Source organism: Poecilia mexicana, unplaced genomic scaffold (genome assembly GCF_051168715.1).
Source record: "Poecilia mexicana isolate PSO_F unplaced genomic scaffold, ASM5116871v1 scaffold_10, whole genome shotgun sequence".
Classification (NCBI taxonomy): Eukaryota; Metazoa; Chordata; class Actinopteri; order Cyprinodontiformes; family Poeciliidae; genus Poecilia; species Poecilia mexicana.
This window is the reverse complement of record NW_028263379.1, coordinates 5,957,953-5,979,418: the sequence shown is the minus strand read 5'-3', so window position 1 is coordinate 5,979,418 and position 21,466 is coordinate 5,957,953. Positions and strand designations below refer to the sequence as shown.

The window sequence follows — 21,466 nt, the reverse complement described above, 5'->3', positions numbered from 1 at the left end:
ATATTTGATGATGACATCTGATTATGGTCCATCCTCAGATTATGACCCAATAAAAACTAATATACTTCCATTTATTTTGTCATTTTTTTATTAGTGTGTTTTTATACTTGTTTTATTAAACGAAATCCTCAGAATAAAGATTCACCTTGTAATCCAGAGATATTCAGAGTTTTTTTAAAAGCAAGGCACAGATTTTAGGACTGCTGTGTCTGACTCGGAGTCGGCCACCATGTAGTGGAACTCTGTGAGGCTGGGGACTCTATTACACGCCGCACCTGAGGAAACAGAAACACACCTGTTAGACAAAAATACTTAATACTCATTATGACTCAATCTGATTTAATGTTTTTTTCCTACATTCCTGTGTAATGCATGTTGAGACCTTTCTCTACCTGCGTTTCAGATACTTATTAATCCTGCAGCTTCTTTCTTGTTATTGTGTATATACTGTAAATATCAGAGACAATGTGTTATTTGAAGCTGAACGAGGGTTAAGACCTGCATTAAAGAAGGAAAGCTAAAAGATGTGTGGGTTTCAAAGTTTGCCACCGTTGCCATGAGAACAAAATTTTGAGGGCTGGACAGATTTGGGGAGCTCTTGGAGGAACAATGGATGACAAACCTAAAAGCAGGAGATACTTTGATGTATGTCTCAGATCCAGTAACCTTTAGAGAAAACATGAATCGATGTAACTAGTGCAGGACCTCTGTTTAAAAAAAGTATTTTTCTAAAACATCAAATAGAAAATTCACTCATCAGCTGTGCCATTATAATCCTAAGCACATGATGTGAACACTGCTTATAATGCAATGTTTTGCTGCTGTGTTCACATTAATGTCTTTGAAAAATATGAACTTAGATTCATGGGGGGGATGGTTTTAAAATCTTGAGATCTGTTTAATGTTCTCATCAGAAATCAGTAATGGGAAAAAAAAGTTTAGTTTTCAGAACTGAGTTGTTGAAATTTAGGTTTGGTATTCTGTTTTATTCTGTATTTTTTTCTTCTTTGTTTAAAATAAAAACAATGACAAACAAAATCTGTAGAAAGATGAATCAGTTCTTTCAAAGGCGCCTAATTGGGAAAAGGGGTGAGTCATATGTAATTAAAATCTGATTACACTATTTTGTAGTGCTGTTGTAATAATAATTTAAAAAGTATTGATTACTTCTTTGCTTAGTTTTTTTTAGGTAACTGCAGTAATTATGACCCCACAAACAAATAGTTATCCTAAATAACACTCAGTTGAAACAGGCTTCACTAACTTTAATAATTGAATAATATTTATTAATATTTTCATGATAAACAATGAAGAAAATGGTAAAATAACAATTCAGACTGTTTTTGGAGTATTCATATTTAAAATTCTATTTAAACCTAAGTTTGTAAAAAATTTTCACCATCACAATAAACACTGTGATAAATCCCACTCGTAACCAGGAGTCGCTTTTTCTCTGTCCACCAGTGTTTAGATGAGGATTGTTAAAAAAGTGTTAGTTTATTTTTTGGATCTCGGTCTCAGACGTCACTGGGTGAAGTTTCCACTTTCCTCATCCACATTATGGTGCTAGAAACGGGTCGATTTAGTTGCTTTTTCTTGGTGATTTTATGTTTTCATTATTAAAAATTCTGTACTTCTCATTTTTTATGGCCACAAAATAGAAAGAGCGGGTGTTTCAATTTAACAGATTAGATCTTGGATCTTTGTGTTCTTATGCTGACATTGGCACCAGATCTGCTCCAACTACACTTGGATTGTTCAATACACTCAATAAATTAAGTCCATTGTTCAATTTTAAACAAAGTCTATTGTTTAAAAGTGACCAATAGACTTTGTTCAATTTTATACTAGTTTTGAATGGTGAAAAAAGAAATAAATAAAAGACACTTCCCTTATCAAAATCTGTCCATCGGGACTCGTAATGGTTCAAAGTTTGTGTTGGTGTCTGCATGCAAATATGTAGGAATCCTGACAGTTGACTGGTTCATATCTCACATCACACAGCTGTTAAAAAAACTAAAGCTAAGTCAGAGGAGGCAAATATAAGTGGAAAATCAGTTTGCCACTTCACTGCCCTGTAAATCAGTTTTGTGTATAATTTAAAAATTATTATGGTCAATGAAGCAGGCAGTTGGTACATCTTGCTGTCTTTTTATATCACTTAGCACGTTTCATTCAAAATGTACCGGAAGTTACACAATCTGTTGAATATATTTTATAAATGTGACATTGAATCTTTCTAATCAGCCACAAATGTGCAGTGAAAATTCTTAGGGTGAGGCAGAAAGCAGCGCTGATAGGGGGCAGTGTTGAGCTCCAGAGGCAAAATGGGCAGCAATCGCTTTTCTTTTATGCATTGAAAGAACTGAGAACAATCGGAAAAACATAGAAGGAAGCAGTCATCGTTTAAAAACTGAAGGCAAGCAAGGAAGATTTTCAAACAGATGATGGAGAGGATAGACACATGGGCCTTATATACAAATAAAGATAAGATCACACATGATTTTTGATTTTTATTTTATTTTTTAAGAAAGGGGAGGTCAACCAAAATAATACGTAAATTTTGAGCTTATATAAGCTATGATATTGGTGAACAGTATGGAATTAATGAAAGCATATTTAAATGTTTCAACTGAGGTCAAAATTGAAATATAAGCTTCAGTTTGGGGTTTTATTTAATCTGTACGTCTGATTCCAGAGGAATCGTTGCATCACAGGTCATGAACCTCACTGCATGTCAGTGGATCAAACATTCCTGTCAAACAAAGACGAATATCTGTCTGCTGTCAAGTGTTTTGTTTTTTATGGCGGGGGGTGAATTTTCATAAATTAAACTACAGAAAAAAGAGCAATGTTTGTGTCAGGCTGTTATTCCTTTAAAAATGTTCTGGCTCTGGACTAAAGATACATGGAGAAGATGTCAATATCAAAGCCTGGAAATGAACTTTTTAGGCTTCTTTCATGCAGGGTTGTCTTGTGAAAAAAGTTGGATATTAACATCATAGCACTATTAGGTGAAATTCAATCCATTGTATTTAGTTTTCTCCCCCCTTCATCCCAGCGGGTATGCGTCATTAACTTTGGAAAAAGAGTCCATTTGTGAACCCGTACACTCACCATAATGGCCTGTTGTGTTAGCGCAGATTATGGCTCCAAAGAAGTCTGAGTAATGCCTCTTGATTCTGGAGATGGCCGACTTGCAGGCTGCTGAGGGATCGGCCCCGTTCCTCATCAGCTCCACAGCCAAGTAGCTGTTGGCAGCATGACATGGAGAAGACATGAGCAAAGCTAACAAGGCTGCAGAGGGTCACAGACCAGGATCATGCTAAAGATGCCTTCAGAATAATAATGTGGTCTGGAAATGAGCACAGAAAATAAGCATCAAGAAACGGTAAATCAGTGAGTTTCCTCTGCTTTTAAGTTATGTTTGCTGGACGGTTAAATACCAAATGTTGTTAACCCTGTTAGCCTGAGGTCAGAGTGATAAAACGAAGAGTTTCATTTCATTACATTAGACATTTCCAGTACTGGTGGTACACCTACAATGTCCCCTTACACATTACATTACTTCTGTTTAAATGTTTCAGATTCAACTGTTAGTATCAAGCAAAGATAATCCAAGTAAATATGAAACACTGTTTTTAAAAGATTAATTTATTAATCAAATGCCTGGCCATCACTGAAAATAGAATTGCTCACCAGAAAATTCACATCTTAGAGGGACAGAAAAAAAGGAGGGTTTGAAAGTGGCCTAGTCTAAGTCTAGGCTTAAATTCAATTGAGGTGATGTGGAACAACTTTAAACAGGTCATTCATTTTAAAATGTCTCCAATGTGACTGAAGTTTTCTACAAACACTGTGGGCCAGAATTCCTCCAGAGATGTAAAAGACAGCGGAGCAATTACTTTTTCACATGCTTGGTTTGGACAGTTTTCTTCTTTTTCATGAAATAATGTTAAAAATAGTTTGATTTTGGTCCAGTTATTTTTGTTTTTGAATTTGTTTGAGCTGAAAATATTAAAAACCAAGGCTTTCTCAAAGTACTATTTATAAATCCTGTTCCCTTGTGGATCCTTCTGAACATACATCAAGATGTCCTTTGTTTCATGTTAGATACCAGAAAACCAGATACCTTTTCTTCCTTTAGAGCAGTGCATTATGTCATTAAAGTCTAAAACTAGAGGCTGTTTCTCCTCAGTATACACATCAGGGATGGTTATAAAAATATGGATAATGGTTAGCAGGTTGGCCTCCAATTACACCATTAGGAGGAGAAATGTGGCTTACATAAACACATCTCAGTCTGTTAATAAGCAGCTATTCCAGAAGGTAGATGAAAAAAAACAACAATCATTTAAACAGACAGCCCTCAGATGTGTTCACCAAACTGGGCTGACATAAATAAAAGCTATAGCATAAAGAAATAAAAAAAAAAGGTAAAATCCCACTTCTGTTCAGAAATGTGCCGATGACAGTTTTGGGGCAACGTAGCCAAGCCTCTTTTTTTCTTCTCATACTATTTATGTGTCTGGTGTTCGAGGGGTGACAGTAGCAGCTGAGCGTTTAAAACCAACACATCACTAATGTTGATATTCTTTGAGCATTTGTTGCCGCTGAGGTGAAGCAAACAGAAAACTACATTACAGTTGTGTTTTTAACGGTTGAAGAATAAAAATCAAACTTCAGAACCATGAGATGGATCCAGCCATCATGATGAAGACAGATCAGCTGTGTGTAAATTTAAATAGCTGGAAACCATCTGAATACACAGCAGACAGACTATTTTAGACGTTACACTAAAGATGTATCCCTTCTTCCCTACATTAAGACTTTGGACTTTCAAGTCAACTATTAGATACATTGATCTGACTGGTAGAGGTATTCATACCCCCTTTTTTATCTTATGTGATACACCAACACACAGTAGTGCTCGATTTTGAAGTGGACATTTTGCTAATAAAAAACTGAAAAGTGTGGCTTGAATTTGTATTCAATGTCCTTTGATCTAATACCTCTAAAATAAAATGTGGAAGAAAATTAACAATAACATCTTCAATCCATAAAATACTTTTCTTATCCCAAGGGAAAATTAAATGTTAAGTATCTTCAGAGACTCGTTGGGATGGTGATGCTGTGGGCTGGATTGATCCTCTGTAGCAGTCAGTCTTGCAACTAATCTGAAGGGCCTCTGACTGAAGACCGTCTCTGAAGTGTGGACATAACAGCTCAACATGCAGCAGAGACGATATTCCACAGTAACATAACGCAATCAGTAGTAGGCAAGCTCTGATAATCCACCACATTTGCTTTTGTTGCTCCTCTTTAAATCTCTGTCTGGCTCTACAGTTAGAATGCTGGGCAGAAAGACGAAGTCAGGGTTATGATGTTTATCCATTAAGATTGATGGAAGAGATGGTTCGATCTTTGATAAGTTTAATAGCTGCACACTATCCTAAACCAGAGGGAATCATTTTCTAAATATTGCAAAGCCTCACCAAAAAAATAATGCAAGTTAATTTAGAAAAAGAACAAAGCAGAGTTAACATTGCAGAGCTACTCCAACATACTGCCACCATGAGCGACACAGTTCTAGAATCTAGATCACACCGTCCTCATAGGTCAACAAAGTGGTGGCAGCATCTTGCTGTGGTGATTCTTTTATCCCAAAAAAAAGTGTTTAGATGCTAAAAGGACTTGAAACTGCGATAGATATTCACGGTTTAACAAGAACTGAGAGGTTCAGATCAAGGCATGCTTTTATGTTAGAATGGCCTACTCAAAGTCCACAAAAGAAACCAACAGGGAACATGTGCAAAGCTGACAGACATACCCCATAAGGGTTCTCAAGAATCGACTCAGAGCTGAATTCACAGGTGGAAAACATGAAGGATATGATCATGAAAGTGTCTGTGATGCCGTTTTCACGTTTTATCACTGGGAAACAGAAAAAAATCACCTGGGCAGGAAACGCATCATGATGTCTCCGTCTCCAGTGGCGGCGGCAGCACCAGCTGAGCTGTCTGCGTAGGCTCCTGCTCCGATGATGGGGGAGTCCCCAACGCGGCTGCAGCACAACACACAGTAACAACATCTAAATATTAACAAGTCCTACACAACAAAATACACAGAAGTGGATGTTTATTTCTCACTTGTTAGAACCCAACATTTATTTGTTTCCAGAACTTAACATTTTCAGAATTAAACACTTGACCTTATTAATTAGTTAAAGTATTTCTCAGTTAGTGCAATCAGCTTTTAAGTAGATATTATCCTGTGTCCTTCAGCTAAGTATTTATGCCACAATAGTGAGAAACTACACCATCCTAAAGCTTTTATACCTGATGCAAACATTTGTTCATTTCATACTGAGAAGCAGCTTGTTTCTATTGATTTTGTCAGATTATAAAAGACTCATCTACCAATGTGAAAACTCAAGTTCTAAGTAAATATTTCATGCTTGATTTAAGGCAGTCCATTACGAAGATAAAATATAATGTTATTAGTTTGCAATTGAAGAGAAAATGCCTTTGAAGGAGGATTTTACATTCAAAAATACAGCCTGTTCGCAGTCCTCCAAAGCGGTGTTCCAGCAGCATGTTTTCACAGCAGATCAGAGAAACGAACCAAACGTGGCTTTAAAAGAACAACTTCACTCGTTTCCAGAAGGTTGCCAGATACTTGAAGTTTATGCAGAATCCTTCAAACTAATTTTTTTAGCTTCAATGGACATAAAAGGGAAGATATTGACATAAGTTGCACGAATGATAAATGTAAACATGGACTCTGAAGGGTTTGAGAAACATTCAGAATGAAGTAATTATGTGAAGTGTTTGGATCTGAAGTTCAGCAACTGAAATATCCAAAATGGGACTGATTTTAGATACAGTTACCTAAAAAATTCAAATGAATAAACTGCTTTTTATCATCACTTCTATTGCCATCACAGCCATACAGAGCAGGATTAAGTCAGATGATTTCAGATTTCCATTCTACATCATGGAAATCTGAGAACAAAAGTCTAAATATTGTCATAAAATTATCAGTCCATATCGCCCACCTCTACATTACACTAAGAACACCCATTGTACTTATTGAAGCTCTTTGGAACAAAATCCATCTCTAATATTTTTCTCTTGCTCTTTACTTGATAAAATCACATTTTGTGACTTATTAAAATTTCAGCACCTCTTGACAATGTAAACAGAGCTGATTGTGTTTATTGCCAAGCACTGAGTGATGACTTGCTGTTATTTGTTCATAATGTCTTCGAGCTCAAAATTCAAACTTGCTCCATTTTTCCTGTTCAAAAACTGAGCAGTAATCAGACAGTAAAAGTCTGCAGGCATGATTTTAAAATTCTCACAGCGGCTCCCTGCAAATAAATACAGAGCTGGGCAAACACACAACTCTCAGTATTTAGCATGAGAGGAGCCAGACTCTCTTTGACAGGCAGGAAAGTATTTTCTTGGTCATCGCCAAAGAGCTATTAGGCAAAAACTCGGAATCCAATTCATAAACATTCCTGAGACAAGATCAATTGCTAAAAAAACACTCTGTCACCCCGAGAAGCATTATCCATTTCAGATCAATGTTGTAAGAAACTTTATAATGATTCTACAGGAAGGCCAAGAGAGGTTTAAAGATCGGTAGTCTCCATTAGGTGAAGTGTGAGTCTGTGTCTATTGAAGAGATTAAAGAGGAAAAATCAGCCCATATGGAAGAAAATATACTCAGAACATTGAAATTTTAGAACATCAGTGAAAAGAAATCTACACACCCTGGAACCTTGTGCGACAGTCCATTAGTCGACGTTCCAGCAGCCATGTGACCGTCTTTATCCACGGCAATCATCCCTGGTGCAAAGAAAAAAAAACAAATGCAAGCTAAGTCAATTCAGTTTATTTGTAAAGAACCAATTCACAGCATAAAGTTGTTTCAATCCAATCAAACATACGTTCCAACTGATAATCAAACAGTGCATTAAACTCAGCTTACTGTTCAAATTAGTTATTATTCAAAAGTTTACATCTAAAGAAACCCAGCAGATTGCATCAAGTCACAGACTTGTAGCATATAATAAACTTATAGTTAAATTAATATAAAGTTTTATTATGAAATGGTGCTGAAACAGATTCTGTTTGCTGAGTAGTGGTTCCCTGAATACACACTTAGAGGAAAAAGGATAATGAGCATTCCTTCATGTCTGAACCGATACAGAACACAAGTATTGAACCATAGAAAGTAGAAAGCTGAGTCTGGGGCTCAGCAACACCTACCTATGGTGTCATGGGAGTGTATATTAACCTGCCGCTCTCCATTACACTGTGTTTGCGCTGCCTTTGGTCCGTAGGGTCCACACGACGTTGACGGATCTGGACTGACGTTCTGTTGACAGATGATGAACAGAGATCATTTCTTCCATCATGTCTTTCGTCCTGGGACAGATTCACCGCAGCAAAACACGACCCAAGTACCCCAAATTTTAAGCAGTTAAAAAAAATAAAAAATCAGCAGATTTTCAGTGGAGATGGTTTCAGAGCTAAAATGTAATTAGCAGATTTTCAGTGGAGATGGTTTTGCAGGTATAAAATCTGACAACTAACAAAGAAAAAAGTCATAAATGAAGTATCTCCATGTTCATTAAGAGTGACTTTAGGTATCATTTCAGGTGTGATTACCTGAGAGCTTGGAGTGGTTTGAGCATCTCAGTTTAAGCTGCAGAGTAGTGTGATCAGTTTTTCTACCCAGTTAAAGTAGAAGTTTTATTCTGATAAAAACTAAAAACATCCACTTTTAATATCAGTGAAAATCAAGGACAACTTCTGCATCATTCTTTTGAGATTCAAGTGGCTCCTTTATTGATATAATAAGAATTATTATGTTATACTGCAATATAATATTAGTATTCTAGTATCTCTGTTGGACAATATCTACCACCCTGTGTGTGAAGTTGTAGCAGAACTGAATCCTCCTTCAGTGCATCCTATCTGCACAAAAGAGTGTTTTCACAGATCCTTCATTCCAGCTATTAGACTTTATATCCATCACTGATCACAACAAACCCAAACATCCGTGGATATTTGCAGTTTTTTCCCTTCTTGCAATAGTCTGTTGTTTTTCTATGCACAAATATACATGCACATCTTGTCATTTTTTTATCATCATTTTCTATTGTATTCTAGTACTTAAAATCGATTTTGACTTACATTTACCACCAAAACTGTTTTAAGATGGTTTGCTTCTCTATTCAACCACATTTGGCTGCTATTCCAGCTGCAGCCTTTAAGGTGCTGCTGTACAGACGTCTTCTTTTTCCAAATAACGTCAGTTCAGTCAGACTGGAAGGAGATAATCTGAACCCAATCTGTAATCTGTACTTAATTGGTTGATTGTTGCTCAGAATGTGGTTTAGGAATGTCAGGATAGTGAAGGTGACGTTTCCACCTGAAAATCAAACTGACAAGCAGAGCTGTGATGAACTCGGAACATACTGCCCATCTTAGCTGATTCGCAAAACAAAGCAAGAAAACAAACTAAACATTTATAAATCTCAACAGCTGTACAAATAATTCATCAGAAGCATAAATCAGCCGACAGCAAAAGTTTTTAAAAAGAATCAAAATCTTTGAGTCCATTTTCAGAAAAGCTGTTTTCAGTTGTATTAAAGAACCACGATGTAACAAATGAAGACTTTAAACCCAACAGGTAATCTTTTCCTATTCCACAACCTTAACTGCTCCTCTTCTTTAGGATGTATTCCCTGTTTGGATTTGCCATATTGATCCATATTTTTTTCAAAAACACCATCCTCCTGTAATTTTATACTGAAGATTCCTGACATAAAGCATTCGGTTCGCCTCAGAAGGCATCAGATATGGGTAAGGTTTAAGTTGAGTAAATCAGAGACTGAGGGTTTTGCTCTGTCTTCTTTTCCATAGATTTTCAGATTGCTTTAGATCAGGACTTTGACTAGGCCATTCTAACATAAACCTCCCTTTCAACTAAACCTCCCCATTGCATCTTTGGCTGTATGTTTAGGGTGGTTGGTCTGCTGGAAGGCTTTCTTTTGTATTCAAGTCTTCTAATTAATTATATATATAAAGACGCATCATTTTAGAGTAATTGATTTGTTACATTTTTAACCCAACTTCCAACATTCCTATCCACTCAGTCTGAGTTTTTCTGCACTGCAGATATTTTCAATAATAGCTCCAGGAACTTCAGAGCCATAAGTTCTGCTCCTAAAAGTATGAATAGAGAGAATTTGATCAATGGATCAGTGGATGATCTCTGGATACATAACGCCTCCCTGATTCTATAGATGTTGTGACATTGTTGTGGAAATGAAGAGGAGTCTTTTGAAGAGAAGCAACAGCTCGTTGCTGTAGGGCATCACCTTTACCACAAAAGCTGACTTTTTTTTTCTGAGCTACTTTAGTATGCCTGTCAATTTTCCCTTTTGAAATCAATCTTTTGGAAGCAGTGCGCCCGTGGCAGACACAAGCGAGGAAAGAAACAGCCTCACACACATGCACTTACCTTTCGATAATTAGGTTGGCAGTTGCCCTTCAGCCACTGTGAGAAAACATTCAAAGATTCGTTGGTAGTCAGGTCTTCTGCAACAAAGCCCATGTTTTCAGCAAACACAGAGGCTACGAAGAGAGAGGAAACACTTGGGTCAAGTTGCACATAGGAGACCACGTTGACCTCAGGTTAGGACTTAGAAAAGGTTCACAGACAAAGAAGGGACTGCAAGCAATTTTAGTTCATTTCAGCATCGGTTTATCTGGTTTTAAAGAGCTGCTGCTTTGAAAGATTTTCATCATTTAACTTTGGGAGGAATTGCGTAGCAAATATGATGAATTGGTCATCAGAAGGATATCATGACATACAACAGAAATTATTAAATCTCCTAGATTTAATCATGTTCATAATAGTAGTGAGTAAAGCTCCATATAAAGATGTGCAGATGTTGAGAACAAAGTTTGTTCTGTTACAAAAAAACGAAGAAAAATGTTCTAAAGGAAAAAGGAATTATAGATTGTTTAAAAAATTGCATCTGCAATTTTCTTTACAAACTCAAACACTTCCTGTATAAACTGAAAAGTGTTTGAGATTGAGTTTTCCTGTGAATCCCTGAACTAACATTTAGTTACATGAGCACTGCTTTTGACAGCTGCTTCATATCTGGACTGCATGGAGTCAAACATCTCCTACATCTATGAACAGGTGAACAGCCCATAATGACTGGACTACATTCTACAGGTTCTTAAGATCTCCTGGTTTTACCTCAAACTGAATGTTTAGTGTCTCCACAGAGTCATTTGGTCAACAACGGGACTTTACAGGGAGTTTTCCTGATTGTCTTGGGTTTTTAAAAACATCTGGAATTCCATCTAAATTTAAATATTAGAAACATATTTCCAGTTAAAAACATTGAGATGTCTGGCACTTATTTTTCCTGCTGCTAGTAAGCTGATTTGTGATGCTTGACTGCTAACATTTTGAACAGAACGGTACATCATGCTGGGATAAAAAGCTTCAGTTTCTGTTCATCCCTCTCTCCTCGTCCACAGCATAAAGGGAGCTCTTGAACAGGGTTTTTTTTTTGTACGACTAGTGCGCAATTATGCTCTTCAGGCTCAGGGGACTATATGACCCATGTGTTTTTCACTTACTCCTAATGATTGTCATTTCATTTAAAAGCCTATGCTGTGTCTAAAAGGTTTGGGTTCTAATTGAGATCATTAATGCAGATTCGAGAGTCCACAGATGCTGAAAGCGGTTCCTTTTAGACTCTATAGAATTATACTAAAACAGGCCGTTATGTTAGAAATGCAATTTACATTCTGTGTGTTGTTCAAATAAATGAGTCCATTATTCCTTGCTGTATCACCCAGGGTGTATGAACAGCAATCCCCACATACCTGACTCTCCCACTAGCATCGTATGTTCAGTGCTCTCCATCACGGCTCTGGCGACTCCAATAGCATTTTTGATTCTCCTCAGGTCTGCCACTGCTCCCACCTCCATCGAGTTACTACTCAGAAAGCACACACATACAGGAGACATTCCTGTTGGTTGACTGCAGCCAAATACCATCTGTGAGCAATATATCTCCATTATAAATCAGTGTTGGGGAAGATTACAAAGATCATATTTAACATTAAAAAACAGTTTCAATCTCAAGAGTGCGCACAGTTTTTTTCTTACAGATATAGTATTTATCTGTTGACTGCTCTACTGGATCATCAGGCAGGTGTTTGTCTAGATTCCTGCTCTTATGAATGCACAATGTGTCTGCTGGTGTTTATTAAATTTCTTCTCCATGTATATTGAATCGTGTAAAGGAAAATATCCCTGCACAACATAGTCATAACTGAGAAACAAAAAAGGGTAAAATTTCAGGGGGCATTCACTACAGAAAGAGTAAACAGCTTGCTACTTGTCCTTTGTTGTAAGCTGACATTTACTTCTCATTATAACTTCTGAGACTGTAAATGTTAGTATTTAAGGACCTAATAACTGGAACGCTTTCAGATCATAATGAGACTCTTAATTAGTACTTCCCTGCAGAAGGCTTGAAGGAAAGGTCAGCCAGTTAAGTGTGGAAATGTTAAAGATACATGGAAATAAGCAGCACAAATTGTAAAATAAGTAAATAAATGAAAAGAAATATGTTGATAGCCGCATGTGACTGATGAGCAATTTTAAGATGTGAATCATGTAAACACACGTTCTAATTTTAAAACTCTTCACATCATTTTTTTCTGTCAATTTAAATATATATGACTTAAAACAAGCTGCTTTCACTTGGTTCTGTTTCCAGTGAAAATGGTAGATAGTTATAAATAATAACCATATAAGAAAAACATTTCCTGCTTATAATGCCGACTTCATTTACTGTATAAATTCTAATTTTTTCTTTGTGTAAAAGCACGGTGTCCACCCATTACCCGTTCATGATCATGGCATCCAGTGTGGTTTCTCCAGTCTCATCAGGGCTGCCACCAAAGCCCACAGTGCCATCACACTGGTCCACTTCACAGCGGGCGCAGCCCTCCTCCACGGCGTCCAACACGGAGCCGCCGGACTGCAGGGCATGCCACGCTACACAGAAAGACAACCAATCAGGATGCAGGGTCAGAAATATGTTTCAGATGCCACAAATGGCATGAGAATAACACTCTGCAGGTCAGTGAGATAAAACTTACCCAACCAGCATTAAAATTAAATATTATAAACCAATGGAAAGTAGCAGATTTTAGGTCAATAATAGAAAATATTTGCCGTTTTAGGAATCTAGAATAATTTTATAACCACAGACTCCGGTGTACTTCACACCAAGTTGGAAATAATAATAAGAACAAACTTCAACTTCCCATGCTTGTTCAGCTTCCCTGTACCTGCTTATGAAAAGTGACCCCACAGAATGCTGCTGCCACCTCCATGTCTGGTGGTGGGGATGGTGTATTTTGGGTAATGTGCAGGCACCAGGTTTCTTTTTTCTGCCTCTCAGGTCCTCTGAGCAGAACATCTTCTGGCCTCTTTGCAACTGATTCTTGTCACTAGATTTGCTGAGGTGGCAGATCTCTGCAGCTCCTCCAGAGCCATCATGGGCCTTTTGCTTTTTCTATGATTATTGCCCTTCTTGTCTTGGCAAGACTGCATTTGGTAATTCTTCTATTTTTTGTCTGCAGACTGCACAGTTCTTCATGAAAAACTCAAAATAGGAAATATTGTTGTATAACCTTACAAAATGGATCCATGAATTGGTTGCACAGGCATTTATTTATGGGTTTCAGAGCAAAGGGGGCTGAATAGAGATGAACTCCAGACTTTAGACTATTATTTGTAAAAACAAAAGAAGATTATTTATAATTTTCTTCCATTTTACATTTCTGCACAGCCTTGTGTTGGTCTGTCACATGAAATCCCTCCAAAGCACAGCAAACTTTGTTTTTGTAACAAGACTAAATGTGGAAAAGTTGGTGAAAAAAAAGCCGCATTTGGCAAAAACACAAATCTGTGCTGAGCCAAAACGAGTCAGTTTTGCATGATCTCCGAGATGACCAATGCGACGGCTTCCTGCTAAACAGGGGGGCTCACAAGCATTTGGTCACTGATCCCCTAAGAGCCCCTGAGGGATCAACACACCAACTGATGCTACAGCCATCATCTTCCCATTAAATGCTCTGGTTAGTTCGGCTTTATTTTCTTTTCAGTCCAAACCTAAATTATGTTTTTTTCCTCTCTTTTACAAAAACAAGCAGAATAGAAGTGGAGATGATCCCACTGATGCCTGTTACTGTAATCCCCCAATGGAAAACAGTTGCTGGGGTAAATTAATGGTTGCGGCTTGCATTGTTAAATATTTCCCACAAAATATTCACGGGTGTATTTTTCAATTTCATTTCCTCTGCATGAAAAAAAGAAAGAGCTGACAGACACCTGATGTATTAACGGGCATCCGTCTATCCAAGAGCGAGACTCTCAGCTGAACTTAAATCATTGACGGCCCTGAGCTGATGCTTAAGATGTTTTGAATACCGTTTCTATCATTTTTGGCGCTGAGCTGTGCACCCACCGGAAATCGACTTGATGGATAAGTCACAAGCGACGGCGAAATATTTTCAGTTTCAATTTGAACATGTCCAATGTATCACCCTGAAGGAAATCAAACAGAGTGAGGGCAGGCCTGCTGGCGGCAGCTATGAAGCCTTGTGGGTTCAGTCTATTTCATACCCTCATCTAAGACTCGGCTGGTCTTTCATACGGATAACCTCTAGCTGAGTCACAAGTATACAAGAAAAAAAAAATTAATGGTGTGAGTAGAGAAACGTGAAAGTAGCGGTTATGAATCGGCCAGGGCCTGAACTTAACCACACATACACTCTGCAGGGACACACACACACACTCGTTTTTCTGCTTTCATGGTTGAAAATTAGTCCAAGGGATTCATTTCTCAGGTATTAATAAGTTTGCAGCTAAGATGTGACAACACAAATATTTTCAGAGCTGCAACATTTGCATTTTTCATTATAGCTCCTAGTTTTTTAATCATTTAGTCCGCAAGAGGTAAGTTAAAAACATATTACTTTTGCTAATGAATAGTAAGGGATTTTGAATATTCACAGAAATGTCCTTGTTCATAATTTCTCACAGGAAAAGGTGACATTTTAACCTATTATAATTAACAGAGATGAATCTAATCTAATCACTCAGATAATCAGATATCACAATGGTTGAAGATTATATCTGTAAGGCAACAAAAGTCTATATTAATTTTCATATTAACCATCTTAATATGAAAATTAAGAAGGTTGTTTGAAATTAAAACAATATATAAATGTAATTATTCAATATTTTACAACAGCAGTAAATATTACAATCTGGTTGTTTAGATCAGTTACAAGCTGATCTAAACATCCAACTGCTGAGCAAACTGGATTTTTAAGACTAAAGGAGAATCAAACCAAACAAGGTAAAAATGCAGCATTTTCTACTCAAACACATAAAGAATATTTTTGTCAAAAGAATTCAAAAACATTTCTACATTTAAAAAAATGTCCTGGATTGACATATTGTCACATGAGTGAGCACAAACTAAAAGAATGGGTGTGCTTCTTTTCCAGCAGCCGTCAGCAGGGCTAATTACAAGCTGTGAAGGAGGAGTATATCTCACGTGAACACAAAAGAAAATGTATGCAGTTCAAATAAAACAGATTAATAAAAACAAATAATAATTACTGTGTCATATATTGAGTTATTTGCAGCATGATTCAGCAGATTGAGTGATTTTACTCATTCCATAAGGACTTTTTGTCCAACTAGGCAGAAGTGTTACTAAATTGTTACCAAGAATATTTCTTTTAAATTCTATTATTAAATAATATTGTTGCAGAAAATTCAATTATAACTATAACTTCAATTAATCAGGGAGGGTAAATCCGTGTTTCATTGTTTAATCTTATTTTAAACAAATAACTTTTATCTCAATCGCCATTTTTAAAACTAAAATTAATATTGTTGGGTATAAAACAAATTTGTTTTACATAAGCATTTGTGTTTCTTTTATTAGGAAATCTCAGTTAGAAAATATAATCCTACTAAGTTTTCAAAGTAAATTTGCTACTCATAATTAGGTGGATGCACTGACGTATCGTTTCGAAACCAATGAGGACCATATTCTTATGTAAAGGGATTTGAGTTTAAACTCCACCCACGTCACTTGCCGCGCCGCTACATGCAGCGGCATATAAATGGTGCGGACCCCTCCTTTTCAAATCTGTTTAGTGAACATGTAAACACACACGAGAGGGGATAGTGACCTACCTGCAGCCGTTGCACTCTTAAATGGCCACGTGTTGATGACAAGCGGTAACGAGGTATGTCCAAGCCGAAAATACAGCATTAAAAATAAAAAATGGAGTGATAAAAACATTTTTGCTCTGTTCTGTTCACTTATAGACACTAAAACATGAAGCTGTCAGGTGTCAAGATGTCACCTGACAGCAAACTAAAAATAAAGAGGAGATTTCAAAGAAAAGTCGCTTCAAAGACAGCTACTTCTCTTGTAGTTGTCAGGATATTGCACTTAGACTTCCTTGTTGTGTCACATGCTGAGTGGGCGGGGTCGGCATTAAAGGGACATTACATCTTTCTTCAACACGCGTTTAGTAGACTTACAAAATTAGATAGAAGACGGCCTGGGTTAAAAAATGTAAGGGGAACACTTTCGCATTGTTGCACAGTTATAAAAACAGACTCTATCCTGCATTTCCTGAATTTCCCCACAGCGGTACAATAAAAAGGAAAAGGATATTTCTATCCCATGGACAGTCCTTCAAGAAGCTGATCCTACACCAGTTCCAAATTAATACTCGGATATAAACATACCTGACTTAATATGCCAATATCTGCAGAAGTTACCATTATATTATTACTGGAATTAATGAATTAAGGAAGATCAAAGCTGTAATAATATTCTGCATCCAATTGCCCTAGGAAAATACTTAAATTTACACATATTTCTAATTTGCTATTAATATTTGTTTTTAGTTAGTTTTTAACCATATATGCAAAGATAGAGAGTTTAAATAAGGCAAAATTTACATCTACAGGTGTATTTAAAGCAGAACTCCTAACGTTTCCAAGAGTACCTCTGGAAAAAATCTCTTTTTTTCCAGCGATCCAGAGTTTAAGGGAATTGTTGACCCTTAAACTCAACACTTGTAACATTTGTAAAATTTTGCTGTAGTTGGACACAGACCTGCTCTCATATTAACTTACTCGACAAATGGTATCCACTTTTTTTATATAGGTGCACATCCTTTTGACTTGCTTCAGAGGGCACGCTCATTATTTACACCAGCATGCTCCAAGCTGACCACTTAAAAGGTGCAAAGTGAAACCTTGCTGTGCAGCTGCCAGATTGGGATCTCCGTGACTCCTCTCAAGGGTTTAATTTACATTGGAGACGGAAGGAAACCAAGGTAAGTATTTGCTGCATGTGCTTTTGTAGATGTTGGATGGTTTGTTTGTGCTTGGCAAATGTCAGCAAGCTGAATAAGCGGCCCTTGTTGGCTATTGCTCACATCATTTTCAGAGATTTTTTCCTGCTCTGTTTGTAGCTGGAATCATATTCAGAATTTGTATTATGAATGTATATCATTTCTTACGGTTGTCCTTAGGATCCTTTCATAGTTGATAAAGTGCCTGTCTAAATCTATACCACCTCTTTTGGATGTGCATCATTTTATGGGATCATATTTTTGCAGATAAATCTACAAAAACATTGTGGGGTTTTAGGTTGTAACAAAATTCAAAAGTGTATCATTTTACACAATAAATTGTTGCATACTTCCACACATAAGCAGTACTAATTATTACTCTCTAGTTAAGTACTATTGCTGAACCAGAGCATCTGAAAAACAAACTGTTTTGTCTCACACTGACTCTGACCTCATGAAATTGACCTGCAGTTCTAATGTAACTTATTTTGCAGCTCACATGCAGTGGAGCAACCAAAAACTGTGCTCCAGTAAGAGCAGCACAACTTTAACATCTTTTTAATCAAGTAAGAATCACAAGGTATTTACCAAAAAGGCAACTCAAGTACTAAGTAACTGACCAATTGATCTACTGACTGATTGTGCTGTATTGTACTGCATGAAACTGAAATGAATAGACTTGAACTGAATTTACAACATAATAGACTTTCCATTATATGCAAATGACTTATTTGTAAAGTGCCTTGAATTTTTCTGATAATTTGATTAATCGAAACATCAGTATCAGTAGTTTTGATTCACCATGAAATGTGGTTTGTCTGGAACTTTATCGTTTTTTAAAGTACACGACAATGCATACACTGCTTTCATTTACCTAAAACCCATTTGTTGTCCTTAATTTTCCTAATTTGTTGTTGTGTAAAATGTAAGGTTGGTAACTAATTTTGCTGTCTCCTGCATTACACTCCATGAATGTTTTTTAGTGAATTGTGCACCGCACATTGGATCTATGGATGGGAATAATTAGACAGCAAAATAAATTATAGATCAATGCCGTTCTGATTCAGAATTATATTTTACTTTTCTGGTCTTCTAAGAAAGAAAAGGAAAAACAGTTCAGGATATTATGAAAGATACTAACATTTGGTTCTAGGCTGCATTGCGTGACTGAAAGCTTAAAGGAGACTGATAAAAAAGTGAAAGAAACTTTAGAATTACCATCATTGGCAAACACTTAAACGAATAAAGGAAAATCAGCAGTAATTTGGGGTTCTGGGAGATTGTCTTTGTCCATAGTAAGGGTTAAAAAGGCTGCCCAGACAGCTTAATGATTGGACTCTGAAGAAGTGCACTGGGTCATTTGGTCTGATGAGTCCAGATGTTCCCTTCTCCATCACGATGGTTACTGCCATTCTCCAACTCATGGAAGCGGTGTTATGATCCCAGCTATCTTATATTATTCTATATTATTTTGCTTGGCTTTATTTTCTTTACTGAGCGTCAGTATGAGCACTTCTCTGCCTTCTTCAGTGAGCACACTACCCTCTGGACAAAGCATGCAACACTGAGAGGATAATGTTTTTTTGATTTCCCCAGTGCTTTTAACACAATTCAGCGTTCACTACCAGTATGTGAGAAACTCCAGAAAATAAAGGTGGTTGCCCCCACAACTGCTTGGATTATTGACTAACTGACAGACAGATCACAGTTCGTAAGAAAGAAGAGTTGTGTTTGAGGAGGTGGTTGGTAGAACGGCTGCACCGCAGGGAACCTGAAACTCAGCACTTCTCTTTACCCTCTACAGCTCAAACTTTCAGGTGAACTCACAGTTCTGTCATCAGCACAAATAAGAGCTTTAATTTCTGCAGAAATACTTGTGACCAATGCGTAAATAATCTAGATAGTGAAAAGAGATTGGACTTTCAGAGTATATCTGCAAAGATCACAGTGTTTTGTAGTTGTATTCATGCATCTGAAACTTTTTCAATGCATTTTATCTGGTGTTTTTTAAGTCAAAGGAAAATGACTTTACAAATCAAAACTTGCTTGTTCTTTGTGAATTTTACCACAATTTCATCTACAAGTCTTGTTTGGTATGGCTTCAGCAGATTTGCTCAGAAAGCGAAACTGTTAACATTTTTTGCTTTTTGAAAATTTGAAAGCTTAGTTGTAATACACCAAGAGGGTCTGTCCTCTTCTACTTTTAAGTTTTGCCACAGGTTCTGTGTTGGATTCAGGTCTGGAGACTTTGACTAGACCAATTTAATTCATTTAAATAACTTGATTGTAGTTCTGACTGAATATTTAGGGTTGTTGTCCTTGTCATATTCAACCTCAGACCCTCTAAAAGGTTTTCACCCAGTATTGCCCTGCATTTCACTCTCCTTCCTTTTAACTCTGACCAGCTTCTGTGTCACTGCTGATCCCAAAGCATGATGTTTGTACTACTACATGTTGCCATAGTGATGTTTTTCAAGATGATATGCAGTGTTACTTCCACACATAAAGCAGACCAGCAGACCTTCTTCCACATGTTTGTTGTGTCTCCTGCATAGATTACGTCAAACTTTGAACTGGAGCTTCTTACAGTTTTTTTTTCAACAGTTAGTATCTAGTTTCCTCTTCCATAAAGTCCAGCTATGTTGAGTTTATGACTTACATTTGTGCAGAAAGCCCTGAGGCTCTGGCTCAGTTTGGGTGGACGTCCATGTCTTGGTAGGTTCGCAGTTGGCTTGTTTTCTAAAAAAGATAAATCTAAAAGGATAATGTAAACATGCATTATTATTGTTAAGGTATTGCTCAACAAAAGTTGGAGCCTCTGATTTTATCACCACATTTTTCAGATAATTATCTGTTTAAATTTTGCAACCCATATTTTCCTTTCTGTAGCACTTTGTGTTAGCCTATTGTTTTACAGTTTAGTAAAATGGATTATGTTTGGTTGTTGATGAAAAGTTGTGAATATTTCTCAAAGCTCTGAAGTTAGAGAACGTTGGATACATGATTGTTCACCTACTGATCAGGAAAGGTCTGGAAAGGAATAACTACGTTTTCTACAAAAAAGAGGAGATTTCACATCTCAGCTTGTGATAGATGGTGCATTTGTCCTTTCAGTCATTTATTGGTGCTATAACATAAAACCAGAGACAAGAGGAAACTTAAACTGAGAGAAATGATGTGTAGGAGATGGTGTTTGAAGACTTAAAGCTTTGAAAGAAAATAGTTACAGAAGATGTTCAGCTTGATACACTGCAGTACACACCCTCTACAGCATACTGATTAAACAATGAAGTGGCTTCACTGTGAGCCTTTTTTCTGCAACAAGATCTGGTACAAAAGGTCATTCCTGCCCACTGATGCAACGCTTTGCAGCGACTATATCTGCCAGCAACTCTATAGATAAAACCAATGACATGCCTTTCCATATGCTCTGAGTGTTTGCTTTTTCTTTCATAATTTAGTAAATACCACATTCTATTAACATGAGAGGAAAAATAATTTCCCCTCTGGGATCGATAAAGCACTTTTTTTTTCATGTCCATTTAGATGTAACTCATTTGTCATTTCAGGGCCACATGTTTCTGACTCTGAAAGGGCAAAAGAGTCATTTCTTATTAGTATTTTCAATAAAATGGTAGCCTACAATTTAATTACAGCATAGCTGATGGAGAGTGGAAGCTTTTCACTGAGTAAATTTCAATAGCTGACCAATAAAATAACTAACTCGCCTGGTTGTAGGGAGCAACACTTAGCAGGAAGTATTTGAACCCACAGAACCAACTAGGCCTTTACAGTCAGGAGGTTCTCATCAGATTTAAATACTATGGTTGTACACACATTTACAGGTTTTCAGTTGTTGCATCAGTCACCGCAAAGAAGGGTTATTTTGGGTTTTGAGGGACCTAACGATGGTTTTTAATGGTGTTTGGAGGATGGTGGAAGATTTTCTATGG

At 36.9% G+C, this 21,466-nt stretch overlaps 1 protein-coding gene across 1 annotated transcript; it reads right to left on the bottom strand.

Moving 5' to 3' along the window:
- Nucleotides 1-70: 70 nt before the first annotated feature.
- Nucleotides 71-16,630, bottom strand: aga (aspartylglucosaminidase). Its single transcript, XM_014981998.2, has 9 exons — nt 16,336-16,630; nt 12,957-13,110; nt 11,928-12,040; nt 10,540-10,652; nt 8,277-8,385; nt 7,778-7,853; nt 5,957-6,064; nt 3,118-3,251; nt 71-275 (listed from the first exon to the last, which is right to left on the bottom strand). The coding sequence occupies exons 1-9, from the start codon at nt 16,442-16,444 to the stop codon at nt 175-177; spliced, it is 1,017 nt and encodes a 338-aa protein (XP_014837484.2). The 5' UTR covers nt 16,445-16,630; the 3' UTR covers nt 71-174.
- Between the last annotated feature and the right edge of the window lie 4,836 nt (nt 16,631-21,466).